The 26,237-nt window shown below is 43.7% G+C and overlaps 9 protein-coding genes across 9 annotated transcripts; 6 read left to right on the top strand and 3 right to left on the bottom strand.

Annotated features, from left to right (window-relative positions):
- Positions 1–136: 136 nt before the first annotated feature.
- On the top strand, positions 137–1,821 carry BYT42DRAFT_615624 (uncharacterized protein; the record flags this gene model as incomplete). The annotated part of the gene is made up of 3 exons (XM_051571978.1): positions 137–280; positions 377–500; positions 569–1,821. 3 exons carry the CDS (start codon positions 137–139, stop codon positions 1,819–1,821), a joined length of 1,521 nt encoding a protein of 506 aa, XP_051421726.1.
- Positions 1,822–3,030: 1,209 nt separating this feature from the next.
- On the top strand, positions 3,031–8,298 carry BYT42DRAFT_405487 (male sterility protein-domain-containing protein). The gene is made up of 14 exons (XM_051563414.1): positions 3,031–3,291; positions 3,356–3,551; positions 3,640–3,830; positions 3,895–5,175; positions 5,238–5,288; positions 5,351–5,476; positions 5,534–5,663; positions 5,725–6,385; positions 6,440–6,591; positions 6,649–6,720; positions 6,783–6,940; positions 7,025–7,177; positions 7,232–7,744; positions 7,823–8,298. Exons 1-14 carry the CDS (start codon positions 3,109–3,111, stop codon positions 8,147–8,149), a joined length of 4,194 nt encoding a protein of 1,397 aa, XP_051421725.1. The 5' UTR covers positions 3,031–3,108; the 3' UTR covers positions 8,150–8,298.
- On the bottom strand, positions 8,291–10,539 carry BYT42DRAFT_405498 (uncharacterized protein). The gene is made up of 4 exons (XM_051563415.1): positions 10,437–10,539; positions 9,272–10,367; positions 8,898–9,205; positions 8,291–8,841 (listed from the first exon to the last, which is right to left on the bottom strand). Exons 2-4 carry the CDS (start codon positions 10,285–10,287, stop codon positions 8,447–8,449), a joined length of 1,719 nt encoding a protein of 572 aa, XP_051421724.1. The 5' UTR covers positions 10,288–10,367; positions 10,437–10,539; the 3' UTR covers positions 8,291–8,446.
- A 796-nt stretch (positions 10,540–11,335) lies between these two features.
- On the top strand, positions 11,336–13,317 carry BYT42DRAFT_576448 (mitochondrial carrier domain-containing protein). The gene is made up of 6 exons (XM_051569062.1): positions 11,336–11,751; positions 11,821–11,955; positions 12,024–12,192; positions 12,268–12,449; positions 12,538–12,801; positions 12,884–13,317. Exons 1-6 carry the CDS (start codon positions 11,476–11,478, stop codon positions 13,199–13,201), a joined length of 1,344 nt encoding a protein of 447 aa, XP_051421723.1. The 5' UTR covers positions 11,336–11,475; the 3' UTR covers positions 13,202–13,317.
- A 17-nt stretch (positions 13,318–13,334) lies between these two features.
- Positions 13,335–15,045, bottom strand: BYT42DRAFT_576444 (uncharacterized protein). Its single transcript, XM_051569061.1, has 6 exons — positions 14,524–15,045; positions 14,339–14,453; positions 14,187–14,279; positions 13,904–14,131; positions 13,797–13,820; positions 13,335–13,737 (listed from the first exon to the last, which is right to left on the bottom strand). The coding sequence occupies exons 1-6, from the start codon at positions 14,943–14,945 to the stop codon at positions 13,501–13,503; spliced, it is 1,119 nt and encodes a 372-aa protein (XP_051421722.1). The 5' UTR covers positions 14,946–15,045; the 3' UTR covers positions 13,335–13,500.
- A 747-nt stretch (positions 15,046–15,792) lies between these two features.
- BYT42DRAFT_547493 (Pre protein translocase subunit Sec66-domain-containing protein) lies at positions 15,793–16,497 on the bottom strand (the record flags this gene model as incomplete). Its single annotated transcript, XM_051565952.1, has 2 exons — positions 15,793–16,325; positions 16,410–16,497. The coding sequence occupies 2 exons, from the start codon at positions 16,495–16,497 to the stop codon at positions 15,793–15,795; spliced, it is 621 nt and encodes a 206-aa protein (XP_051421721.1).
- Positions 16,498–18,595: 2,098 nt separating this feature from the next.
- Positions 18,596–20,606, top strand: BYT42DRAFT_576438 (Aldehyde/histidinol dehydrogenase; the record flags this gene model as incomplete). Its single annotated transcript, XM_051569060.1, has 6 exons — positions 18,596–18,726; positions 18,787–18,871; positions 18,940–19,314; positions 19,401–19,639; positions 19,711–20,392; positions 20,457–20,606. Coding segments are annotated over 6 exons (1,577 nt in total), but the record flags the coding sequence as incomplete, so codon positions are not given.
- Positions 20,607–20,964: 358 nt separating this feature from the next.
- Positions 20,965–22,092, top strand: BYT42DRAFT_499512 (acyl transferase/acyl hydrolase/lysophospholipase; the record flags this gene model as incomplete). The annotated part of the gene is made up of 5 exons (XM_051564646.1): positions 20,965–21,075; positions 21,137–21,502; positions 21,571–21,674; positions 21,739–21,856; positions 21,913–22,092. 5 exons carry the CDS (start codon positions 20,965–20,967, stop codon positions 22,090–22,092), a joined length of 879 nt encoding a protein of 292 aa, XP_051421719.1.
- Positions 22,093–23,009: 917 nt separating this feature from the next.
- Positions 23,010–26,153, top strand: BYT42DRAFT_576424 (uncharacterized protein). Its single transcript, XM_051569059.1, has 7 exons — positions 23,010–23,659; positions 23,714–23,797; positions 23,863–23,989; positions 24,056–24,336; positions 24,403–24,974; positions 25,034–25,888; positions 25,955–26,153. The coding sequence occupies exons 1-7, from the start codon at positions 23,160–23,162 to the stop codon at positions 26,146–26,148; spliced, it is 2,613 nt and encodes an 870-aa protein (XP_051421718.1). The 5' UTR covers positions 23,010–23,159; the 3' UTR covers positions 26,149–26,153.
- The last annotated feature ends 84 nt before the right edge of the window (positions 26,154–26,237 follow it).

Genomic DNA, 26,237 nt, shown 5'->3' with positions numbered 1-26,237 from the left:
TTCTTTTTCCTCTGATTCCCAAAACACACAATGCGCTTTTTGTCGATTTTTTCGGTTTTATTAGTTTATTGTGTACTATGTAAGAGACCATCCGTACAAACGGAAAAACAATGGGCTTACTAAGAAACGTTTGTAGATGTCTTCGCCAAAGGTGGTGGAGGTGGTAGAGGCGGCGGCGGTGGAGGAGGTAGAGGTGGTGGTGGTGGAGGAAGTCGTGGAGGCGGTAGCGGTGGAAGCGGCAATCGGGGCGGCGGTGGGTCGCCTGCTAGGCCTCCTGCTGGTAAGCATTATACTTTGAACCATATTAGATAGTTGGCCACGTAGAATTAACTGTGTCTGCTATATTACAATAGGCGGAGGCGGAGGTCTTTCTCAGCCAAAGACCAATCCTGTAAGCAATGCTGGCAACTATCGCTTCCCTCCGGGTAGCCAAGGATACACGAAAGGTGGATATGGTTCCTTTGGTGCCCCTCCTCCGTATTCTCAAGCCAACACACGAGGTATGCGAAAAATGAAACGATTGATCCAGCCAAAGTGTACTTACAAAATTGAATTCTTTTATTCACAGGTTCTTTCACCAATTATCCGCAATCGTACGCCGGTGGCTATGGACCAGGTTCTCGTGCAGGTTGGGTTGGTGCATACAATCCTTCGCTTCTTTACTGGGCCATTGTACCGTCCTTCTTCTTCCTTGGTTATCATCACATGTACCATCGCTACAATAGTAATAGCGGTGCCTACTATGCCCCTCAGATGACCGCGTCTGGAGGCAACGGCGAAGTCATTATCAACGGCACTGAATACACCAGCAGCGAAGATAACTACCACTATACATTCAACATTACGACCAATAATGTTCTTCCCATTGTTGATCACGCCTACTACGCTTCCTCTGATCCCGCTGCTCATCCTGCCGATTTCGTTTACCGTTTAACGTTTGCCAACATCATCGAATTCGACGACGCTAATCAGAACGGTTTCCTCGATGCTAATGAGCACATTTTGGCTATCACATCGCTGCAGAATGCGCAATGGTCGCCCATGTCGTTGGCCAACAAGACGGTGCCCTCCAACTCAACGCTATCGTATTATGAAACATCAGCTTCTTCCAGTGTCACCTATAACAACACTGGAGCCACAACCGGCAACCAGACTTTTAACGTTCAGTTGACTTGGAGATCGACGAATCTACAGATTAACAACACAGCCCCCCTTACTTTGCAACCTAATTCGTTACAGTACGATTTCGCTGTTAGTGGATATCCCAAGTCGGCTAATTCACGCATTGCCTTGACGCAAGTGCTGACACTCAAGCCTGATACCGGCGTGTGGTTTGATGTGAATATGACAACACCGGTTGACGTGGCGAATCAGATTAAGACAAATGAAACATATGGTATATCGGTCGGTGGATACTCTGAAGGACGCCTTGAATATCAGCCCACCGTCAATATTACGGATGCTACCCAAGTGCCTTCGACGTGGACGACATTGGACCCTGTGCAGATCAATCAGTTATCTTACAATTCTCCCAATGATTGGATCTGGGGTGATGTAACGGCAGACAAGCGAAAAGCCAAATTGCTCTTTATTTCCATGCCTTATCAGTCTGCCGATAACACTGTCAATAACTCCACCCAAGGCAGCAAAGTGAACGCTAGAATTTCCGGCTTTGGTTTTCTCAATACAGATGTTCTGAATGCTGGTGCTGGAGGCAGTTCTGGAGGCTCTCCTGTTGGCGTGCCTGTCGGCAGTCTTGGGTCTACGATTCGTTTATCCATTGCCTTGATCACCGTCTCTCTGTTTTTCACTATGATGTAAATCTGAATAATATCTCTTTATTAGTTTTCTCGATACAATACATTAAACAATATACAACTATACTATTTTATGAAGCATAGCCTTTTTTTTTTTTTTTTTTATGAATAAAAATAACATTTCTGTATCGTTTCAAGTCAGACTACCCAAAATGCAACCAAATCCTCCAAGTAATCCTAGTAAATTGATGGTTTGGAAAATGGTTCTTTATTGGAAAATCTAGCATCATATAGTAGCTACAGCCAGTGTCTCTGAAAATAATGAGGCTTTTGCGATAGCACCATTTACTAAAAGGTTACGACGATTGGACCTCATGATCTTTTTTTTTTTTTTTTTTTTTCAAATTAACAGATTGCGGGTTAGTTTATGGCAATTGCAATGGATCGATAATGCATTCTCCTTGGAGTTGTGTTTGCTTTGAAAGTATTGAATTATGAAAGAATATCAAGTAGAAAATTTTGCGCACACAAAGTGAGGGCTTTCAAGCGAAATAAGCGGTTCCTGTGAAAGAAAGTTACACACAACTCAGCCTTTTGAATAACTCTCCTTTTTCGTACAATTCCATTTTCCTTGTTTCTTTTGTGGCTGTTTCGATTACACGCTGTTCCTTCTGGCTTTTGTGGCTTCATTTATTGCAACTTGCATTTGTCCAGCATTGGACTTCTTAAGCCTCATTGAACCATGGCCCCTGTTCCTACAATATCCGTTACGAGTCCGGACTTGCAAAGCGAAGATCTGAAATTCAGCACGCCATCGACGCCAACATCTCCGCAATCCCCCACAGTTTTTGACGTGGCCAAAGATATGGAAGATTTTGACTACGAACTTGTTCATCAGGAAGAGGACCTCACCCAGGAAAAAGATTCATCCACGCAACATCCACCGTTGCCTGAAACCGCAACGGTTAACAATCAATGTGAAGCGAAATGCACAGAGGACGAGTTACCAAAAACACCTTCTCCCAAGACTCCGGTGGAAGAAACCGCATTACCGACCAATGTTCGCGAATACTACCAAAACAAGACTGTCTTTCTTACCGGTGCCACCGGATTTATTGGTAAAGCGATTCTCTGGAAACTCATCCAATCACTCCCTGAAGAACTGGACGCTATTATTCTGCTTGTCCGCGTCGGTCCCCGAAGACGAACTCAGCCTTGGGATCGAGTTCGTGATGATATTTTAGCCAACAAGGTAAGCACGAAACTGAAAAGTAAAAAAATCAATGATCGGTACGCGGGCTGAACCGAAATCAACCATGGTCAATAGGCGTTTGTTACATTGCGCCGTGACATGGGCGCTACTACGTTTGACAATTTTGTTCGCAAAAAGCTGCACGCAGTAGCAGGTGATGTGACCGAAAATGGCTTGGGCATGTCCATGGAGGACCGCAATATGGTATTGAAACACAGTAGCATCATCATCCATTGTGCTGGCCAAGTCGATGCTAGCGAACATATCGATATATCCGTTAAAGTAAGTCAACATTTGCCTTTCTATTTACATTGTATCAATCTTTCTTTGCTTTGGTTTTTCATAGGTGAATGCCCTCGGTGTCATAAATGTCATGGCCATTGCAAACGAATGCGGGTCGCTCTCCGGTTTAATCCACCTATCTCCGTTACAAAGTCATAATCGATCTTCCTTTGGAACTCTCTACGAAGATAAACTGAGCCCACTACCGAATGCCGAACCAGAAACATTGTTAACTAATATTTTATCAGCAGAACTACAAGGTAATCTTCAACATCATTTATTGCTTGTTGAGTATTCCAACTGTGATCTAACATTGCTTTAACCGTATGGTTCGTCGTTACACACCAGAGATGCCGTCCATTATGGAAGATATCAAGCCTTACTATCCCAATAGCTATATGTTCTCCAAATCTCTGGCAGAACATCTCTTGGTGAGGGATGTCCAAAAGAAGCAGATCAACAGCTTCCCGCAGTATCCAATAGCGATCATGCGACTTGGGCCTCTAGGTCCAAGTCTAGCAGAGCCTTTAATGGGATGGGTATGTTGTTGTTTCTTTCAAAAGCTAGTACTAAACCAACTTTGTGGACTAACGTATATGGTAGGCCGACAACGTGAACGGTGCCAACGGCCTTCTTCTCCTAACCGGACGCGGCATCCGAGTTATCCAAGCAAATCAAGGAGAAAATCCAGTGGATATCATTCCTGTCGATTTTGCCGTACGTCTCATTCTTGGATGTGTGGCCAACCTTTCCATCCCGAAACAATTCGCAGTGCCGTCTCCTTTGCAGCATGAGCCATTTGTGTCTGCCGATTATCCGTCCTACAGAGAGTCGACTACCGCCACTTCTGTATCCATTCGCGATTCAGCGGCATCATCTGAAGAAGCATCGTTTTATCGATCTTCAGCAGGTAGTCGCGCTTCATCCCACACGTCAGCGCAGATCGACTCCTTGGGTCCAAAAGAAATCACTTTCCCTTCCATATATCATATTTCCTCAATCAAAATGCGTCCCGTCTCATGGCGTGTCGCGTATGACGCTATACGGCAATATTGGATGCAGACGACCAATGTTAGACTGATACCGGCGGAAATCTATTTTTCCAATGATGCAGCAAAATCCCCTGCTGGATTGTCCCGAGCACGAACTGTAATGAACTCGCTGAGATCGGCTGCTACAAGTTACATAACCGGAGTCCCAACCGCTAATACAAGCATGATCGATCCCATTTCAAAGGTTCCCGGCAAGCGCAACTCTCACCGATTCAGCCGCTGTGTGGATAAAGCGGTCAAGGCAGCTAGTCATTTACGAGGCTCTTTTGGTGATATGTGGCTGAATACGGTCGATACAAATACCTCTCACCTGAAACAACTTCTGCGAAAAGATTCCGCTGCAGTCGATTTCGATCCGCATGAATTGATCCCCGAAGATGCTTCAGTTGCACTGTGGAAAAACTATTTCATGAACGCTAGTTATGGTATACATTACTTTGTTGGTGGCGAATCGAATCTACGACTTCCATCACCCATCTCAGAATGGGATTGCGCTTTGCACAATGAAAGTGAAGCTGCGACCATGGTAGACAAGCCAACTCAAAGTTCGGTTTACTCTGCTGCCGAAGTCACGAAGCGGACAGAACGTATGGTCCACAAGATAAAAGACGTGCTGATTGATAATATTCAACATTCCAAAGAAACGGACGATGAGTGGTTGACAGATATGGATGACAGCTTGGAAGACTGGTGTCAAGACCCATCGATTGTTGCGTCCGAACGCGAGAAAAGAATGGTCTTTGGTAAATGGCGCAAAAAAGTTGGCAGCAATGATGAAGCAGTCAAGGTTGTGGTGCTTAATGATAAACGAGTCAATGTGGCGGTGCACAAGGTAGGAACGCTTCAGGATATACAAAAAGGAAGGTAAGCGATATTCACATTCTGTGTTTTTAGATCACTCAAAATGCCGGCGTTTCCAAGCAGACAGCTGTCAACGAGGCCACAGTAAGTGTGTTACATTACACCGATAAAACCATCCACTTCCTAACTACGATAATCATTCATAGAAAATTTTACTTCGTATGAGTGAAAGGACGCAGCTTGCATTTGTCTGTTTCACAGGTTTCTTTCTGAAATCATTATTTGAAAACATGTTTGAAAATATCCGTATACGAGAAGAACATATAAGACAGGTAAAGCTTGTTTCTGTTTCGATTATCTATTTACAGCCAGCTCATATCATGTTTCAGATTCGAGATGCTACTCTTGGTAAAAGGGTTGTCTATGTGCCTGTCGCTAAGAGCATTTTGGACCCGCTGTTGCTATGGTACATCACCATCCGTTTCCAATTACCGGTGCCCGCATTGGCATGCGACGAAGGTGAGAAAAATAATTGCCCAAACTCGCTTGAAGCGATCAACTTATATACGGTGTATCGTAGCGATGGCTCAGTTGGGGTCTATTTCCGATATTTATCGACTTGCGGGTGCTTACTATATGAAGCGAGACAAGCGCCATCGTTCACCATTGAATTCGGCGGTGCTTGCTGCCTATACCCAAGTGCTGTTGCGCGAGCATGGCGCTTTATGTTTTTCACTCGAAAAGACACGCTCTCGCAGTGGCAAATATGACGAACCATATGCCGATGGCCTAATTGATATGGTGATTGAAGCTACCCTGCAGTCAAATCAATCGCGTACTCCGGCGTTCAATAAGTTGATGCAATCCGAGACTACTCCTCCGACTTCACCAGATACACCTGTATCCGCCGCTCCGAGCCCAACTGCCAGCATCGACGGTCATGCGGGTCTTTTCCGTAAAGCTCACCGCGACATTGTATTTGTTCCCATTAACATTTCCTACGAGAACGTACCAGAATTACCTCATTTAATTGACGAAGTACTTGATCAACAGCCCAGACGACAAACTCAGGAACTGCAAACGCCCATGGAAGGCGTTGTTCGTCCCAGTGAAGCGATGGATAAGCGTACAAAGATGCTTGAAGGTGCTGAGGTACCGCGTAAACGTGGCCGGGTGCTCTTGGGCATCGGTTCATTGATCAGCGTTCAAGATACAGCTGAAGAATTTAGTCATATTTATGAGTAAGTCCACAACAGCTTTCGGTGATTCTGCTCTGCTGACAGTCGCGTTTGCAGCTCCAGTACCATGGAGAATTTCGAAGTGGAATTAGCGAAAGAATTAACGAACAAGATTCAAAAGCAACAACGACGGGCATTGATCATTACTCCCATATCGCTTGTTTCTGCCATTATTTTGTATGGACGTGCCACAGGTGGTGTATGCGTTGGTAAGTGATTCTGGCAATACACTGAAAACGGACTCCCCTTCTAATGCACCTGCGTAGGCAAAATAAAGGAGCTGATGCTCTGGCTTCGCGAAGAATTTACTGAACATGGCTATCACATTGACTGGCAAGGTAGTTGAGAAAATTTTATCACTGTTCATCGAATTCTGTGTGTTTTCTAATTGTCTGTGAAGATGGCGAAGACCTGGACTCAATTGTCCTCTATGTATTCCGTTTACTGGAAGACTCAAAGAATCTGATTATTGAAGGCAAAGAAATCAATGATGATACAAACATCCGCGTCAACGACCATGCAGATAACGTAATGACCTTGTCTTATTACGCAAATCAGGTAAACAAATTACAGTATGTCATGTTCCGCAGGAAGATCTTACTAAATGGGTATCTCTTTTGTTTTCTTTAAACTATTTGACAGATTGTGGATGCGCTACTTTCAGATGCTTTTATGGCTGCAGTGTACTTGTCGTTTACTGAGGATATTGTTACCGAGGATGAGTTCATGGATCGCTTCCGCTTCCTGGTCCAGATGCTCGAACGCGAGTTCGTGTGTTCTTGGGATGTGGACAAGGTAAGAACAAGGAATATACGCCAAGGACCGGTCCCTAATACGCATCCGTCATAGCAATTTAACAAGATGATCGATGCATTTGAAGAGCGAAAAATTATCCGCAAACGCCAGAATCAAAGCGGTGTAAACGAGCTGTGTCTAGCAGTGAATATGGAACTTCATCCTACCCAGTATGAACAACTGATCTTTTTAGCATCCGTAATCTATCCTACGATTGATTCTTATTGGATTACTTCGTGTTCGTTGTCTGCTTTGGAAGCCGTACCCATGCTCCCACGTAGCATCGCACCGTTACTCTCCCAATGGATTGCTACTCATCTGATCGCCGGTCGTCGTACCATTTATCGTGAAGTCCTGTCCACTGAATCCAGCCGTACAGCGATTGATGTGTTCATGGCGCTCGGTTTCCTTGGTGAATTCCAAGCAAAGGAACGGTTGTCACCGGATGCTCAAATTTTACTACATGAACTGGGCGTACCAACCAGCGAATCTTTGATTGAACTGTCAGGGCAAAACAGCGATGGTGGTATGACGCCTGTATCGCCCGTGGATCCGGAAGGCATGATGGTAAGTGCGCAGCTTGTGTCATTTGGCAAAGTGAATTGCGTACTGTAACCATGTGCTTACATATAATAATAATTGTAGAAAGCGATCATGGCTCAGATACAGATGAATCGAGCCAATTCGAATATGGCCGATTTATGTCAGCAAATCGATTCTTACCGCCTAGGTGCTGCATCCCAGCGCGAAAGCTTTCAAAATGCTCAAGTCTTCCAAAAATGTCTGAAGCAAATCAAAGGCATCCTGCACACCGGTGCGAGTTTTGCGCAAAGGCGGAAAATTGAGCTGAAAGAACCTGAAGATAAACTGGTGCAGCTGGTATATGCCCTTCGCGTGAATAGTGCATCGTCGGCTCACACCGCTCAAGGTCGCGCTCTTCGTCGCATTTCAGAGGCATACAATTTAAGATAACTCATCTTTCCGTATTTCTTGTATTTCCTGTTCCTTATTATTATTTCAGCTGTTTTTACATACTTCGCCCCGCAGCTAATATATCTTGTATAAATTATACTTTTTTACACTCATGATCACCAAATGTTTCCAATCTAGAATAAGGGTCCATTGATTTCACCTCCATATTGGTACAGTTGATCTGGATTGAATGAAAATAATTGACATGACATTGACATGATGTGGTGTTTCTCTCTGTGGATATATACAACTATGGAAGAAAGGAAGTAAGGATGACCATATCCTAGGTACGAGTTACTAATCGGTGGCGAGGAGGTAAGTGTGCCAATAGCCGTCTGCCAGCTGTCGAAGTTGTTCCGGATTCACCGAAAAGGCGGCCAATGAAGCCAGGCGGTTCAACTTATCGATATCTTTGAACTGGCTTCCTGCGCAAACGATGTCCCCTATGGTCATTCGAATGAAGGCATCAAATTCTGGCAAGGACCTGTCAGGTCGTCGATAAGCAGATAATCGCCGGATCCACCGGATCATAGTGGCATAGAGCTTCTCCTGTCGCTTTGATGTGCTTCTGCTGGCAGCTGCTTCAGATGCAAGTAATGGAAGCTTTTGCTGTAGCATGATGAAAAAGGCAATATCGGGATCCTGTGCCACATTCAAGATCTGGATGTTTGTCATTTGGTCGCCGAGTAAACCTAACAGATAAAGTGTGAGTAACAAGGACGCGGATAAAGTGCCAAGCTAATCGAACCTTGCCACATTGCCGGTATCAAATGGTAGAGAATGATTTCTGTCGCTTTGACTGCTTCACCTGCTTCAATCCACAATTTGGCGGCTTCAACGTAATCTTTCTCGCGGAATTTCTTTTGCGCCTTCTGAACAATTACTTCTCGAGATGACAGCTCTTCCGGAGACAGTAGATCATCAGAGAGAAGTTCCCTTTTTTCTTTGCTTATAAGCTTCTTTAAACTTGGATCTAGGCCACGTATCAGTTCTTTTTCCAGTGGAGTCTCCCATGCGCATGCGTTCAAAGTGCTCTTAATCAATTCCTTACTCCTCCTAACCCCCCAAAAAAGTCATATCAGATGTCAATGGTTCTCAACATAGTAACCGATAGATACGTACTGAGGAGCAATAAGGGCGCAAAAAGCGGCAAGAATACCTAACCCAAATTCTTGCAATAAATTGCACCAGAGAGGTATAATGACAGATTTAGCGAACCAACCGTCAGCAAGCGACAGTTTTGAAGGAAGGAGAGTGACAATTATCCAACAGAATCGCAAAGGCCATAAAATCATCAGGGAGGCATCGGAACGTCCGCACAGTGGAGAAGCACTGGTCGATGGACCGCTTTCACCTTGACAATACCATAAGTGGAGAAACCAGAACCACCATGAAGAAGTCGTAGATGTGGGTGGCTTTGACGTATGTTTTTGCGTTTTAAGACTGTATAGATCAATGGGGTCTTTGGAAATCGCAGCTTCGTATCGCATGATGGCGTTGCCGACAGTGTGATTGGAAAGGAGATAAAGAGCGAATGTTTCTTGCCATGTAAGGCCTCGAACCACGACAAAGTCTTCCTGAGAGCAATAGCCAAGTTCGCCACAGACGATATACCAGAGTTTCCGATGGCACGCAGAATACTGATAGAAGGTTCCGTCCGACTGCTTTTGTAATTGTTGATTTGCAGCAGCTTGGTTTTGTCTGCTAATCCTCAGTGAGCTAATGATAGACGCCAGAGCAGGGTCTCCCAGATCGTAAGCAGCATAGTACGCATCGGAGAGGTGGCCATAGAGCAGGTGGGCAAGAGGAACAGCCCACTCGTCTCGATTTTGTTTCGCTTTTTCCAGAGCCGTCTGATAATATTCATCCATCACGATGCCGAAAAACCAATTTTTAAAGTTGGTATAAGCAGATGAAAACTCGTTTGACGATGATTGTAGGAGAACCAGAAGCTGCCACATATGCTTTTCATCTTCAGGTATAGAATCGAATCTCGTAATATGCAGCAGCGCTTCAACATCGATATCAGCTCTTGCAATGGAAGGGCGGGGATAATTGTCGTCATCATTTTCATCAAACGATGTTTTGTCCTGGACAAGTCTGACTGTTTCCAATAATATGCGTAGCTCAGTCTGCATACTATCAGTCAAGCTATATACTGCATTAACTTTTCATGCAACGTCATACCTCATACTCTGAACTTTCGTCTGAATTTTCACTAAATGCAATAAAACACGATATAAGAAATCGGAAAAAAAAATAGACACAGCAGAAAATTCGGACTGACTCTATTGTACGCTGTGTCGGTTCAGCAGCGGGTCGCTTCTCGCCCGAACGCCTGTGTATGTTCGCCACGTATAAGATAACAGAGACGATCAACGATATCACTCGTCATGAACTTAATGACGGTTAACTTACTCAACGACCCTTTTCACCTCACTATTCAGTGGTCAGAATAAGAGTTATCTTTCCGAGGCGATCCACGCATAGAATTACCATCCTTTAGCTAATGCAGTGATGACATCCTGCTCAGTCGTAGGGCTAGCGCGGGAAGGAGACACCACAGATTGAGACAACGCTGCTTCGGCAAGGCAAGCTATCATGTCTAATTGTTGCTCGTATCCAACTGCGTCAACCGAAAGAGGTTTTCTGGCGCACAGGCTGATACATCCAATTTATATGAATCACATGACCTGTATAGCACCACAAGTGGTATGATGCCCCCAGCCGAAACCTCATTATCACCATAGTACGCCTGTTATGGTTTCTAGATTTGCTTGAAGTGGGACACACCGATAGGGATGATGAAATACAATGGTCAAACATTTTTAGTTTTCCGTTAAAGAAATAATGTGAAAAAAAGGATGTATCATGGGGAATAATTGATTTTTTTTTCTTTTCATAGTTGGTCCTGATTTCTCTAAGAAGTATCCTCATAACTTTGATGTAGCAAAGCAAATATTGCAAGGCATGAATGGAGTTCAATCTTACAAAACCATAAAAAATATACGGATGCGTTCAGCTTCTACGGTATGCTCCGAAATTTAAATCAGTTACCATTATTTGCCACAATCAACCGAGATTATCTACCAGCAGTGGGTGTACCGTACAGTTGCATGCAGTAACTGATGCATGATTTATATGAATATATTATTGCAGTAGCTCTCCAGATTTCCCAAGGGTGGCTAGGGATCGAAAATACCAGCGAAGGAGATGGATCTCCACATCTGGTGGCTTAGTCCGATAATTAAGGTTTCAGCGGCGCGAGGAAGGGTCAGGGGGAACAAAGTGCTGTGCTGTGCCTCCCGTCCTAACTTGTCCTGGCGATGTCTTCGTCGCCATCTGCGATCAAGACCACAACACCTGCACCGATTACACCATGTTCTTCGTCAACATCAGCCCAGCCGGCTGGCATGACAAAACGGAACCTGGGTTTCGCTTTTTCAGCCTTTACACCGACCAACTACCCGACTGTTCCATACTCCACCGTATTGAGTAAGAGAAAAAAGGCAAAAGATGCAACATCCGTAGGTGGATCCACCGCCATTGCCCGAACTATTATTATGCAGAGTTTGTATTTATTTTACAGAACCCCTGTCAAGGTAACCATAAGAGCAACCAACCGAACCGCAATTATCTAAAGTCAGCTTTCACTGACGGTTTTGACTTAGCTGTTCCGGCCATTGCGTGTTGACTATCTTATTATGGCGAGAGCGTTGATGCCAGTAGATGACAAAACAAGCAAACGATTCTCATTCCGCTATACATCCATTGGTATGATTACCCATGCTGTAAAAACAAAAGGGGTACGTATCGACTGAAAAAAAAAATGATCCGCAGCTGGATTTTTACCCTAATATGGTTAATGTTCCAGTGGAACTTTATACCTCGACATATCTTGCCGCCTTTGCTTGCGAATACCATGATCGGAACCGTATTATACACGACGTACATCGTCTCACTCCCATTATTCCATTCTCCCTGCGCATACCAACTCCATCGACCTTTTCCTCCGCCCCCCTTTTCGTCCGTATTTCTCGCAGGTAGACTGGAGACTGTCCCCCCTCCCATGATCATGGTGACTGACAAATTTCTTAATCATTTCTACGTGCAATCAGGTTGTCTCGCTGGTGCAGCTCAATCTATAGTAGCGACCCCACTCGACTCGCTCAAAGTACGTTTTGAAGTCAGCGACCTATTGGAAGGCAAGCATCGATCCATGTATCAATTTGCCAAATCGACATTGAAAGAGCTTGGCCTTGCTAGTGCTTACAGAGGCTTCACACTAACGTTAATGAGGGTATTTACAATCATTTGCGTGACACCCCTAGTTTAACGCATCTAACTTTTTTTTTTTTTTTGTGTCTGCTGATTTCAACCATGAACAGGATTCGCTGGCTTGTGGACTGTTTTTCGCTACATTTGAATGGGTCAAACAGCAAGGTTATTACTATTTTTTGGATGAAATGTATCATCTGAAAGTGGATTCTACCAAGACGTTGAGCGATTTAGAGAGTGGATGGAATGACATTATCCATTCCTCGAGTCACGAGCAAGAAACGGCGATACCAGAGACTGGTGTGAAAAAGGAACGTCCGCCTCTGCTGTTGGAACCCATGTTCGTCATTTTGGCGGGCGCTGCCGCGGCCATTGTAAGTGGACGACACGAATGAATTATTAAATTTAAGCTGTGCAAATTGCAATTCTGAATCTGGATTATCATTCCCGTTGTAGGCTTACCAGGTGATTGATCATCCGTTTTCGAGAATTCACAGTATTTTTTACATTGCCGAAGGCCAGTCAGAGTTTGCTCATAAATCCTCGCGCGAACCGGTGCGGAAACTTTATGCGCGCACTTGGGAGCAATGTAAAATTCAAATGAGGCTTCACAACGGAAGTTGGCGAAAATTTTTGTATCATGAATTCGGCAGCACCGTGCTCAAAGTGGTGCCTGCAACAAGTATCGGGTTCCTGGTATTTGAACTAGTCAAGCGCGAAGTTGACTTTCGCAGGCTCGATTTTGACGCCATCACTGATGCAATGCAGGACTAAATTTACTTGAAGTCGGCTTATAGGGTCCATTAGCTATGGATATAAAATGATGTAACAATGTATAAAAGAAACAAAGCTAATGCTATGTACAAAACAAATAAAATTTTTAATTTACAGCATTGAAATTTTTACACGACCCTGATCCGCCATTGTCCGTTTTGGAGTCTATGGACGAACGAACTTCAACAGTGTGATTTATTACAAATTAATACTATGGCAACTAGAAACGGATGCATTGGTAAAAAAGAAAATCGGTAAAATGAGGGAGTAAAAGGTGGATTAGGCAAAAGTCAAGAACGTTATTTCTTTCCCTGTAAAGGTTTGCCGCTAATATGAGAAGCAGAACGAACACTATCGCTGTCAGATTCTACTCTTTCGGGCACAGTGGTTGGTATATTGTATTTGACGGGTTTACGATCAAGTTTCAGATTGGCATCGTCGTCAAACGTCATTTCGGCGGTCATATGATCGACCGTGTGCATGTTCTTCTGAGTGGTATACACATGCTTCTCGGATTTTCTAGAGTTAGTTGTGACCTATAGTAGAAACTATGAGCAAACGGCAACATGAGAAGCGACAGTAATCGTATATTTACCCAGTGAACAGTCACAACGTTGACCTAGAGAATGAACGAAGCAAACGGATAGAGTTGATCTAATGAATACGTGCTGTGTTTTATCTTCTTCATTTTGGAGCACTTACCGTTACATCGACAGTGCACATTGTTAGGCAAACAAGGCCTCTTTCGTGACCGTGGGTGATGACGACGACAAGGACGTTAAAGAACGAAATCAACAAGCATACAACCGATGCGACTAGTGTACGTCTAGCTAGCTTATATAATCTGGAACGCTTCCAATCTGTACGGGAATTACGGCCGACATTCATCAAAGGTCGCATGAAAAGCCACGTCAAATACAAGTTGAAGATCTAATGCTTGAATCAATGTTGACGGTTCTTCGATTGATCGAAATTTCAGACTTACAAAATCATAGACTAAAAGGGGAATACTGGCAACGTGTTGCAGTCCAATGGTACATTTGCCATCGGGTTCGAGATAGATGTTACGGAACGTCAACTGCCATCATGTGATTAGCCTTTCTTTGTAAGAATGTCATTCTATTACAGTGATCTCACCATAAGCGCCAAAATGATAACGTAGGGCAGCAAAAGAACCAAATGGAATCGGTACTGACACGTCTTGAAGCGAGTGGTCTTGACAGCAGTGACAAGATGGACACGTTCAATAAGCCTACAATGTATTTTTTTTTTTCAGTTTAGGGAGATTAATTAAACACTTGGTGAAAGGTGGCGAGACATACCAAGCATAAATGGCAATTTTACTTCCAGCATAGAAAATATCGCAAGTCAACATTGCCAAGGTACAGGATGTCATATTATCTAAGATGGGTTGAAAAAAAGGTGATAAATGAGTAATGGCTTCCCCTGGAATTTTTTTTACGTAGAATAGCTTACTGTTGTTGGTCGACACCAACACTACAGATGTAGCCGAGAAGGCCCATGATAAAGTATACAGCATGATAACAAGGAATCGACCATAATTCAAGGTTTTCAAAGTTTCGCCATTGGTTTTCGCGCCCAATGCCACCGCGAGAACGGTAATACAGGCCAAAGATATGAACTCGGAAGCCACTTCTAGGGAATCCGGGCTTACAAGACCTTCTTTTACCAGCACCTGCTCGGTAGTGGCATTGTCGTGGCTCATGCCCATGTCCATATCCATGTTGTGTATTGCCGAATGAAATTGAGGAGGATTGGGAGGTAGTAATAGAAGCAGAGAAACACCGGCAGGAAAAGGATAGTTATCGCGTTAATGATCGACTTATATTAAAGTGTTGGAAAAAAAAAAGGTGGAGTGCCCCTTCTTTGTATCCCCAGGACAACACGAATTTGCATATTGAGAACGACACACGACGTTGGCATTGACTCCCTAGAAACTTGTTTCTCGGGTATTTTACATGTCATTCTATTTACAGTAATACAAAGAAAAACTGTAAACCTTTTTTTTTTTTTATTGTGGGTGCCTCTGCATCTGAGCAAGCCTCGCTTCCTTTTTCCTTGATACCCTGATTATCTATCTTTTCCCCTTTTGATTGTCTGATCCCCGACACCCCTATTGTCAGGTTTATACAACAAGTTACATGGCCATCAGCTCTGAGAAGAATTTGATTGCCGGTCAAAGCCGATTTGGTTAAGTGGGGCAAAAACAAAAAACGTTACACTAAAAAACATAATCCCAGCTCCTATCACCAACGCCATGCTGTGTGTATATTTCATGGCTTTCTATGGTAATCGTCATGGTAAAAGAAATTTTGACCCGTATTTGTACTAAGGTGAAAATCCTAATGCTTCTGTTGTGCGATCCGTGCATGGGTGATCTCTTGATCCTTGAGAGGACTTTTGGCACAGCAACACTTGGAAATAGCATACAATGTTTATTTTTCATTATTGGTTTTTTTTTATAATGCACATGACTGTAAGAAACAGAAAACAGACAGTTATATTTTGTTAGATACATTGTGAGCCAAGAACAACACACAGAATATGACAGAAAATCAAAAATAACAAGATCAGGGAGCCTTATTTTCAATATTCTCCGCTTCGGCTGTTCTCAGTAAATCTTCCATTTTCTGAGCCTCTCTCATTCTATTTCCTTCCATGAGCCGACTTTCTCTCTCGTCGCGTTTCTCTTGAATCAATAATCGGTTTTTCTCGTCTTCACGCATTTGTTTCATTTCCACTAGAAGCGCCTTTTGTTTCTCGTGCTCCAGCATCTGTGCAGCGGTGGAAAAGATGGTTTGACCCCAACCTTCCTTATACGTTTCAGCCTCCTGAGATATCTCTTGCAGCTCGGTCATGATCTCTTGTTCAGCGACAATAAAATCGCGCCACAGATCGTCCCCGACACTTCCTGTCTTCATCAGCTGTTGCAATGCCGGCTTTTCCTGCTGAATGGTGACCAAGCGACGAACTCCTTCCATGGCACGTCGAAGTAGTGATGCTCTTAAATGATGTTCCGGCACTGGAATCTCGCAATTGAGGAGTGCAATGTACTCTTGCTTTTGCGTATTGACAGGGAACCAAGGTTCCACAGGTTGAAACCCTGAGAAAAAAAAAGATCTGTTAATCTCCTGAAAAAAAATAAGGAAACCATAACAACAGGGTTGCGTCGTGGGATAGTAATTACCTGCTACTCGTCGATAGACATAGGAAAACGCACTCATGGCTGTGATACAGCCGCCAAGATAAAGCGTTGGCAGTAAGAGTGAATGCATAACGTACAACAAATGAAAAAAAAAAGTGTGATGAGAAAAAAAAAGGGAGAACCTTCTGACAAAAGCTGCTTTGATAAGAATGATGATGCGCAGAAACTGATTGGCTCATGAAGTAAGTTGCACAATGCCGTGACAACTTCCAATTGCGGATCATGGCATAGCAGATGAACCTTTTCTGTCACTTTTCCATGGTCCACGTGAGGTTAGCTGGCTCTATTATTTTATAAGGTTGATCATCATTTTTTAAGTTAAAATCAAATTATTGAATTCAATATACAGCCACTCGAACACTGCAATTTATCTCAAAAATTTGCTGCAAAAAGGACAATGAAAGCGAATCTATTTCTCATCCTTTCATTTATCGATCCGCAACATCATCGTTACCATTTTTGGCATTGAGCGTACCAAACTTCTTGGCAACATCAAAAAAGTTGTAGATGGGTCTGACAGCACATAGAAATGATGTACAACTCTTGGCCCGCTTATTTTAAGTAATTGCAGTTCCTATCAATTCAAAAGCCGTAATGTGGTAGCCACCTAGTTCATTTCATACGATCATTTATCATTGCATCCTACCACAAGATGCCTGATGATGCATATAGCCTTCGGAACAGTCTCCGAGGCTCCTCGGACTTTAGGTTTCCACCGTCCTCAAACTTTGCGCGTACCTTGTTTTCCTTCAGTCAACGTCAGATAGGAGAATGCACAAACTTAAATAAACGAGGAGCCAAGAGCAAGTTTCTCATAGCGTATACGAGATGACTCATCTGGTCTGGAAAAATCGGCACTTGATTATGATACACAGAGATGAATAAGCATATCCGTCGATATAGGCTGCTGACATATAGACTTACACGGTAGCATTGGAAAACAACGAAGCATACTTGCGTGGTCATGAGTGAGCCCATCTTTCTCTCCTTGGTGAATAAGTTTTCCCAAATGGCGTTTATGCTTAAGGAGACAGTTTTTGTTCAGGAACAAGGGGGAGAATTTCAATCTTACAGTTGTTGTAAAAGCATGTCTGGCCTGAGTGTTCGTTCGCACTACTGCAAATGGTGTAGATCATGACTGGTCTGAGTGCTTAAATGTCAACTTGCAGGTTAAACTTGGTCTGAGAGTTTTATCTTGTATGACGTCAACAGACATGCTTTAGCTATTTCCTTGCTTCTTGGAAACTTGGACTATGGTGAGAAAACCTGATTTTCACTTGTTGCCTCCGCTGAATCAGCACGGAGATGCTGATATAAGCATACATGAGCACGAAAGGAATAGAAATTCAACGACACCTTGACTGATCATCTACAGACTGACACATATCCCTGCAGATGCATGACGCAGATGTTGTGGGAGGAAAAAATAAAATAAAAAAAACACGTCTTTTTCGTATTATCCTATTTTATTTTGAAACCTTATCAACCATGCATGATATCGTGAGGTACCCACAGTAGGGATTTGGATTTGAAGAGTGATTTTCGCTGTTTCTTAATGGGGCAGCAACTTGCCCCCCTGAAAAATATTCATATCGACACTTACAGGGCGTATTTTTCAAGCTGCAACATAAAAGGGTGTCATATATACAGTAAGTAGCCACATCAAAGACTACCGGAGAAGGTGACGTTCACATAATGCGTAGTGAACCCATATATCAGTCGTTTCCCACGCCCGGACTCGGATGCAAATAGTCAATTTGTATGATCCATTCTTGAAAATGATGATAACGTTCCTGTCAGGCTGCTCAGATCTTGGTCTATCAAGTGTGTGTGAGAGATATAAGCGGCAAGCACCTCGCCAAGTACCTGAGAATTTTTTTGCGATTATGAAAGATCATCTTCCACTAACTTTGGAAAGGCGAAAAAAAAGGTCATTGTTGGGTGTCCAATTGTGCGGCGGAAATGAAAAAATTCCCAAACGATCCAAAAAATAAAATAAAAAATATTGATGTGCTTATTCGCGTGAGCGCTTTGCCCGGTGTTTGGAACCATCATCCGATCGCCCATTCTCAGCCGTCACTGAATGAATAATAAGATTGGATCGCCGCTTTCGGAACCGTATTATTTAAACTAAGTATTTTATAAGATTTTTTAATCCATCGGTTTATTCATGATTACAGCTGTTCTTCGAACATCTTATATTCGAGCTTGTTTTCAAACTTCACGAAATCCATCCAGAAATTTTATATTCACAAACATGGCATCAAGAAATATTGTCACTTCTGTTTCAGTACCAAAGGTAAAGCGACAAAGATCTGATACGGCTGGGCTCACCGGACTGAGACATGCTTTGCAACAGCTGAAAGATTCTTCCTTACTGCGACACGCTGCGTTCATTAACAATGAATGGATCCCTGCTTCATCAGAGACATTCCGAGTCATTGGTAAAAACAAATGTGCGTACGTTCCTGATATGGGTATATTTCTAACCATTGGAGGCTGGTTATGGTAGATCCTGCAAACGGTGAAGAAATTGGCCAATTACCGGAAATGGGAGCAAAAGAAACAAAAGAAGCCATCCAAGTGGCATCCGATGCATTCAAAAAATGGTCTCGTACCACGGCAAAGGAACGTCATGACTTGCTCAAGAAATGGTACGACATTGTCATGGCGAATCAAGAAGATTTGGCCACCATTTTGACATGGGAAAACGGTAAAACCATTGCCGAGGCACGAGGTGAAATCGCCTATGGTGCATCCTTTTTCGAATGGTTCGCCGAAGAAGCTGTACGTTCCTATGGCAATGTGATCCCTTCGCCTATTCCCAGCCAAAGATATATCACCATCAAGCAACCAGTCGGAGTAGTTGGTATCATTACACCATGGAGTAAGTACATTTGAACTGAATGCGCATTCAAGTGATGTGTTGCAAGTGGGAATGTAACCGGCTTATCGTGCGCCTATCATCTACAGATTTCCCAAATGCCATGATTACACGTAAAGTGGGTGCGGCGCTGGCAGCCGGTTGTACCGTGGTGATCAAACCAGGCGCCGAAACGCCTTATTCTGCTCTTGCATTGTGCGAACTGGCCAAACGTATTGGTATCCCTGCCGGTGTTATTAACGTTGTCACAACCGAGAAAAAAGTCGCTGAAGTTGGCAAAGAATTATGCACTAATCCGATTGTGAAGAAGATTTCATTTACTGGCTCGGTAAGTCTTGATACATTGTAAAGTAAGGCGAAGGTGGTGGGAAAAAAAAAGCTGACTAGATTGAAATTTAGACTGCCGTCGGCAAACTTTTGATGAGTCAATCATCCGGTACCATGAAGAAGATATCCATGGAGTTGGGCGGCAATGCTCCATTTATTGTGTTTGACGATGCTGACTTGGATGCTGCTGTCGACGGTGCATTGGCTTCCAAGTTCCGAGGCACGGGTCAGACTTGTGTGTGCGCGAACCGTATCTACGTGCAAAAGGGTGTCTACAAGGCTTTTGCTGAGAAACTCGCTGCCAAAGTGGGTGGATTCAAAGTCGGTCACGGATTTGCTACGGATACGACCCATGGCCCTTTGATCAATGACAAAGCGGTTGAGAAGGTTCAGCGACATTTGGAAGACGCAGTGAGTAAAGGTGCTGAAGTGGTCATTGGTGGCAAACATCTGGGTGGCAGCTTCTTCGAGCCTACGGTGATTACTGGCATGACCAAAGAGATGACCATTTTCGAGGAGGAGACATTTGGCCCGTTGGCGGCTTTGTTTGAATTCGACACTGAAGAACAAGTGATTCAGCTCGCCAACGATACACCTTTCGGCTTAGCTGGCTATTTCTACTCACGCGATATTGGCCGTATCTGGCGTGTTGCCGAGGCGCTGGAAACCGGTATGGTGGGCGCCAACTCTGGCATCATTTCCAGTTGCTATAGTCCATTTGGCGGTGTCAAGGAGAGCGGTGTTGGACGTGAAGGTAAGATCCAAAACAGTAATACCGAATAGTTCATCCACATATTAACGTGTATACGAATGGATAGGTTCTATGTATGGCATGGATGATTATCTGAATATCAAGTACATCAACATGGGAGGGCTTCAATAATGCTGGAACATAATGAAGAAAAACGAAAAGCTTGCTCGAAAATTTCATCATGACTAATAAAATTCTTTTCAAAAAAGCAATTACCGTGAGAATTTTAAGCGTGCATGAAATTTTGTCATTTGAAATTCGGGTCCCATTATCCAATGTCGTAACATGAATATCCTATTCTGTTTATCTTTCAACTACTGGTCATAATGCACCCTCATCTTAGAACTCTGCCGATACTTCGACGAACATGGATGGTATAACTTCCATCCCGACTTGCTTTTGCTTGTTTCTGACATTAAGCTTAGAGCAGCGCTGGCATTGAGCCATCTCACGGTGCTATTCTTTTCCCCGGTATATAACCATTCTCTACCCCCCCCCCAGGGACTACCTCTAATAGAGTCATCGCGCTGATTGTATAAAGTTATATGCCAGGTCAAGGATCGCAATATGTAGGAATGGGCAAGGATCTTTACAACCTCTATCCCCGTTCGGCAAAACTGGTATTCAACGAAGCAGAAGAAGCTTTCGGTGGTGGGCTACGGTCTCTAATATTCGGAAAGAATCATGTACTGGAATACAACAGCTGCGCTTTGGGTTGCATGTAGACTCATATGTATATTTGATTAGGAGAAATTAAAGTTGACGGAAAACGCTCAAGCGGCGATTCTGACGACGTCGGTGGCGATGTTGCGGGTTCTGGAAGTCGAGTTTGGATTTGATATTGCGAAAGCATGTAATTATGCGTTGGGACACTCCCTTGGAGAATACACCGCCCTAGTTGCCACTCGAAGCTTATCACTCTTTGATGCCGTAAGACTCGTTCGACTGCGCGGTGAAGCCATGCGAAGAGCCGTGAGGGATCACCAGGGACAAACCGCGATTTCGGCCTTGGTGGTTCGTAAAGGATGTTTGTCGGATTTGAAGGCCGCCTTTGAAGAAATGAAAACCGGCCTGCCGCAAGGTGAAATTGTATCTCTGGCCAACATTAACAGTGTACGGAAACGGGGGTGATGTCTGTGTCACGGTGTGTTTGCGGGGTTCTCATATTTAGCTTGTTATAGTCATTTCAAGTGGTCATTAGCGGTACGGTGAAAGGTGTAGATGAAGCATCACGTATTTTGCAAGCAAAAAAATTCGCTGCAAGGGCTGTGGACCTACCTGTCTCGTAAGTTGGCAATGGTTTAGGGCTTAGCCGACAATAATTAAATGATCGTTTTTCCATCGGCAAGTGCACCCTTCCATTGTGCTATCATGGAGCAAGCGGCACAGGAGATGCAAGAAGCCCTGAAGACGATCCAATTTAGACAGCCCTGCGTCGATGTAATATCTAATGTGTCATGCAAGCCGGTAAGGAGCTTTGACTTGTATTTATCTGGAACCATCTCATTAACTCTCATTTACAGTACGTTAGCCCTGAAGAGATTCCTCTTCGACTGGTAGAACAAATTACGCAAACTATCGATTGGCATCGCAGTATTTTATACTGTAAAAGTCAAGACATTGATGATTTTATCTGCTTTGGTCCCGGCAAAGTGTTGGCCAATCTCCTGAAAAAAGAATATCCGCTGGATCAAGTCAAGTAAGTGTTTCTTTTTTTTTTTTTTCATTGGTTAGGGACCCGATCTTATTTTTCAATAACTTTTTGGAATTACCAGATCAATTACCTGTGCGGATGATATTCTTCGTCATGCAGAAGAATACAATAGATTGCAAGATCATGTTTTTGCAAAAGGGGATTCCCATATACCACCTTGTGCTTGATTCTTTTTATACCTACCTCACTCAAATCAGCATAATGACTCTATGTTACAAAAGAAGAAAACATAACTGTATAGGGGCGTTTAACTTGTCCATAATTGATTAACTCTGAAAGTTGGCAAAGTGATGATAACAGCGTTCAAGGATTGTTTTCGTGATACGTTCTTAAGGAATGGTCCCTACAACGTTACAGACCGGATGAATCCTGATTAGGAATTTTAAGGAGCAACAAAATGTCGTGCACTGCCTTTTAAACAGATACCCTTTTTTAACATGGGCCTACTTTTTTTTTCTTACCACGGAGGTGCTCTCATAGCTGAAAGAACCAGACGAATCCTTTGACGGTGGAAATGCTCCAGTATACTGGGTGGTGTTCTTATGATCAAAATCGACCGTTGCATTGTCAAGTGCGATTGAACTCCCGGTTCTATATTGTCCGCGAGCGCCAGTCGGTTCAACGGATTCATGCAAATGTAAACTTTTGTCAACCTCCTAAATCGATTTTCTCCTGAACTAGATCGATTCATCTCGTACCCAGAACAGCGATGAAGAAGTGGAAGGACATGAAGACTAGGATTCTGGTCAGAACATGAAACTAGAAAAACTAACAAATCTGCAGAAATATCTGATGATCGGCACGAACGGTCACCCACGAAATGAATTATACAATGTCGTACAAACGCGACAACGTGGCCAACTTCTACTTTGGTGATCCCCGCCACTGTAAAATGTCACTCCATGCTCAACAATACTCCTTGGAACTTTAAACTTTGTGTGTGATTGTCAGCGATGACCCTCGCACCCTATTTATCCAAACAAACGAAAGAGACTTTATAGTACCATCTCCACTCAATCCAAGCATTCGTCACTCTTATCGCTGTTCATATAAAATATGAACCAACCAATTCAAGCATTTCCCTCGCATCATTCCGACGAACCCAGCTGGGAAGATCCCTACCAATCATCACCACATAACCCATCGCTTACATATCCTACGAAACGGTCTCGCATGCCTAAATTTAATACCATATTCAGTGACGACGAAGATGATCACCATCAACGCTGGAGCTCGGTCAACAATCTCAACGGTATCCCCTCTTTGAGCTCTGTTACACCATCCTCGGTTGTATCTGGTTTTGTGGACCCGGTACTTAGCTCAACTGCATATCATATTCACCTTGCCGAGAATGCCTTGTCTACGCTGAAGCACATTATCCTCGAGGAAGGCTGGAAAAAGGCACTCAAGCATAAATCGGGAATTGTCGTTCACATGAAGAATGGCATGAATAAAACCGACAAAACACCCATCTTTAAAGGCGAATATGTTATTCAAGGCTTTTCACCACAATCCATCTTTTACGTAATTGGGATGCGAAGACTTTGGGACGAACAGTAAGTCCAATCTTTTCGCTAATCACCGCAGTAGAACTGAAAATAATGTGGTAGATACGAAGACGGAAGTTTGATTGAGAATCTAAACGATACAACGTCCCTCACTTATGAAATCACTAAAGCCACGGCTACATCTAAGTAAAAATTGAATCCAAATGAGTGGAACAAGGGGAAACTCGTTCTTGACATTTTGTCATGTTTAGGCCTCGTGATCTAGCGTTGGTAGAAAAGATCGAGTGTACCCAGAATGGATCTATTATATTTGCGTGCACCAGCGTCGAGACACCTCGTATACCTCGAATTCAAGGTCATATTCGAGCCAACATCAAGGTAACAAAAGTGGTCCCCATAATGTACATACAATTATCTGGGGTTGCCTAGTAACATTGATTGCAGCTTCAAGGTTGGATACTGGAGCCCGTTCGTGGCCCGGTCCTAGCGACTCGCGTCATTTACGTTATCCAAGAAAGCATGAAAGGCTGGGTGCCCGGCTTTGCCAAAAAAAGCTTAGCACGCCGCCCTTTGGTGATTGCTCTTATCAACGAGTATTTGCAGAAAAAAGCGGATCGAATGCGCGCGCAACACAAAATTCCTCAGCTATCTTCTAAATCTCATATCCGTCGACCGTCGGTTCTAAGCTACCAAAGCGAGCAGGTATCCAATAAAGGCAATAATAAGTAAGTGCTTTTCCTCGACGTTTTAACGGAAGGCTACTGTTATCAACGAAAGACGCGCTTTTCTAGATTTCATACCATGCAGCCCAGTCACAACTATTCAATCTCGACACGCCACGACGCAAGGCGGCATACCACGCTCACGGATTCACAGAGGTCTATCTTACTGCCATCATTGCAGAAGAATATCCAACGTCCATCGACCAAGCATATCACGTTTGCTGAATTCGACACCAGTAACACCACCAATATGCCGCCTGAGGCGGTCATTGAGCATGAAATACGTGGGGAATCCTTGAAACAGCAAAATTTGCAATCTCATTCACACGCCTCACCCGTTAGAAACGAAACTCCCGAAAAGCCGGCGACTACCCCAGTTCCGTCGCCGCCATCCAAGCATCTTTACCCTGCACAACGCCATATGAAAAAGAAAGCGGACAGCTTGAAACTGCTGAAAGAACTGTTTACATCGATGGATTATTGGTCTTTTGCAGAAGAAAAGGAGTCCGTGAAACATTACAAGTATCAGAGAGTCAAGTCTTTGGCGCCGACCTTTATTCGAACAGAGACTACAATTGATGGACAATGGAGTGCCGAACAACTCTGTTCTGCTATCCAATGCTTCGGCGCGCGAAAACAATGTAACTGCAGGCACCTTTTGTTATTGACAACACGAGTACGCTAAAAAGTTTATCCTCAGGGGACACTGCGTTTAGAGAAGGCCAAGTCGTAGAAAGGTTCAGCCAGAAGGAATATTTGGTGCGCTGGATAATGCAGGAACATAATGCAGCCGAACCTTTTGATATTTGCGCGCTCAGTTGCATTGAGACGGACCCTGTATCAGGAGCCATTTTCACAGCAAGCACAAGTGTCACGGATTCACAGCTCCCAATGGATCCTCAACGCAACCGCGCGCAAATGGTTCTTTATGGCTGGATCTTTACTCCCGTGATTCATCCTTCCACAAAGGCGAAAGCAGTCAAAGCGACGTTCATAGGTCACGTCGAAACTCCAGGTGACGCTTCTGTGAGGCAATGGCAGGGTCTTACAGAGCATCTTAGTACCTGCATGAAGCATCTTCGTCATTACGTCAAAATTTACGGCTGCCCTCCTTATATTCGACGCGTCGCTGGAAAAATCATAGACGAGACCTACGACCCCAAGCGCAATGTGTATGAAATGACCTATATCGCGAAACATGAACCCTCCAGCTCTTACAAGACTCGTCGAAAAAGCTCGGGTGGCTGGTACACAGACATACGGATTTCCCATAAATTGTATCCCGAAGGATTCGATGTTCAGACTTCCCCCTCAGCGGGCGTATCCGTAGAATTTCTGGAAGATCGACATGCATTGAAAGTGTTCACCACGGATCCAAAGTTAGATCGAGGCAATGTTACTGTGCATCTGATGCCTCAAGTAACGCCAAAATCGACTTGCAAATATACGTGGAATGGTGTAAAAGATCTTTTGACGGCTGCCAATGTGAATTTAGAGCGACAGAATAAAAAGCCAATGGCGAATCCTGCCAAGCCTGCTTCGAAAGAAAAAAAAGGTAAAGCTCAGAACACAATCCACGCTGAATGCAGCTTGTCGCTCATAAAGTTTGCGATTTGCATAGTCGAAAAGAAACAAGAAAATGAGAAGATACAAACCGCTATAAAAGATACAACTACCGAGCAACTTTCCTCAACACAAATGCTGCAGGTTCCTAAAGGATATGTGCTTGTTCCCGAACATCAGGTAAGGCTACCCATTGCCCCAACCTTTTCTGAGCGTCTCACCGACAAATTCTATAGACAAACCACATCGTAATCATCACCGACGACCTCTCATTTAATGGGCACCAATTGGCCGTTATCTTTATAGCAATGATGTTCTGTTACTACATGGGAAAATTGGCC

Source organism: Radiomyces spectabilis, assembly GCF_025331425.1.
Source record: "Radiomyces spectabilis strain NRRL 2753 chromosome Unknown BYT42scaffold_9, whole genome shotgun sequence".
In the NCBI taxonomy this organism is placed as follows: Eukaryota; Fungi; Mucoromycota; class Mucoromycetes; order Mucorales; family Radiomycetaceae; genus Radiomyces; species Radiomyces spectabilis.
Note: the sequence above shows the minus strand (reverse complement) of the source record. Positions and strands in the feature narration are given on the sequence as shown.

What these genes read in the sequence shown, in the direction of transcription:
- BYT42DRAFT_405487 (XM_051563414.1), top strand. Translation starts at nt 3,109, where the DNA reads ATGGGCGCTACTACGTTTGACAATTTTGTTCGCAAAAAGCTGCACGCA. An exon ending in CAGAGCCTTTAATGGGATGG is followed by an intron (nt 3,831 to 3,894) that starts GTATGTTGTTGT and finishes CGTATATGGTAG; the next exon opens with GCCGACAACGTGAACGGTGC. An exon ending in TCAATGTGGCGGTGCACAAG is followed by an intron (nt 5,176 to 5,237) that starts GTAGGAACGCTT and finishes CTGTGTTTTTAG; the next exon opens with ATCACTCAAAATGCCGGCGT.
- BYT42DRAFT_405498 (XM_051563415.1), bottom strand. Translation starts at nt 10,287, where the DNA reads ATGCAGACTGAGCTACGCATATTATTGGAAACAGTCAGACTTGTCCAG. An exon ending in TGCGCCCTTATTGCTCCTCA is followed by an intron (nt 9,206 to 9,271) that starts GTACGTATCTAT and finishes TTGGGGGGTTAG; the next exon opens with GAGGAGTAAGGAATTGATTA. An exon ending in GATACCGGCAATGTGGCAAG is followed by an intron (nt 8,842 to 8,897) that starts GTTCGATTAGCT and finishes TTTATCTGTTAG; the next exon opens with GTTTACTCGGCGACCAAATG.
- BYT42DRAFT_576448 (XM_051569062.1), top strand. Translation starts at nt 11,476, where the DNA reads ATGTCTTCGTCGCCATCTGCGATCAAGACCACAACACCTGCACCGATT. An exon ending in TTTACAGAACCCCTGTCAAG is followed by an intron (nt 11,752 to 11,820) that starts GTAACCATAAGA and finishes GTTTTGACTTAG; the next exon opens with CTGTTCCGGCCATTGCGTGT. An exon ending in CGGGCGCTGCCGCGGCCATT is followed by an intron (nt 12,802 to 12,883) that starts GTAAGTGGACGA and finishes TTCCCGTTGTAG; the next exon opens with GCTTACCAGGTGATTGATCA.
- BYT42DRAFT_576444 (XM_051569061.1), bottom strand. Translation starts at nt 14,945, where the DNA reads ATGGATATGGACATGGGCATGAGCCACGACAATGCCACTACCGAGCAG. An exon ending in TTATCATTTTGGCGCTTATG is followed by an intron (nt 14,280 to 14,338) that starts GTGAGATCACTG and finishes ACATGATGGCAG; the next exon opens with TTGACGTTCCGTAACATCTA. An exon ending in ACGTTGTGACTGTTCACTGG is followed by an intron (nt 13,738 to 13,796) that starts GTAAATATACGA and finishes TTTCTACTATAG; the next exon opens with GTCACAACTAACTCTAGAAA.
- BYT42DRAFT_576424 (XM_051569059.1), top strand. Translation starts at nt 23,160, where the DNA reads ATGAACCAACCAATTCAAGCATTTCCCTCGCATCATTCCGACGAACCC. An exon ending in AAAGCCACGGCTACATCTAA is followed by an intron (nt 23,798 to 23,862) that starts GTAAAAATTGAA and finishes TGTCATGTTTAG; the next exon opens with GCCTCGTGATCTAGCGTTGG. An exon ending in CTTCGGCGCGCGAAAACAAT is followed by an intron (nt 24,975 to 25,033) that starts GTAACTGCAGGC and finishes GTTTATCCTCAG; the next exon opens with GGGACACTGCGTTTAGAGAA.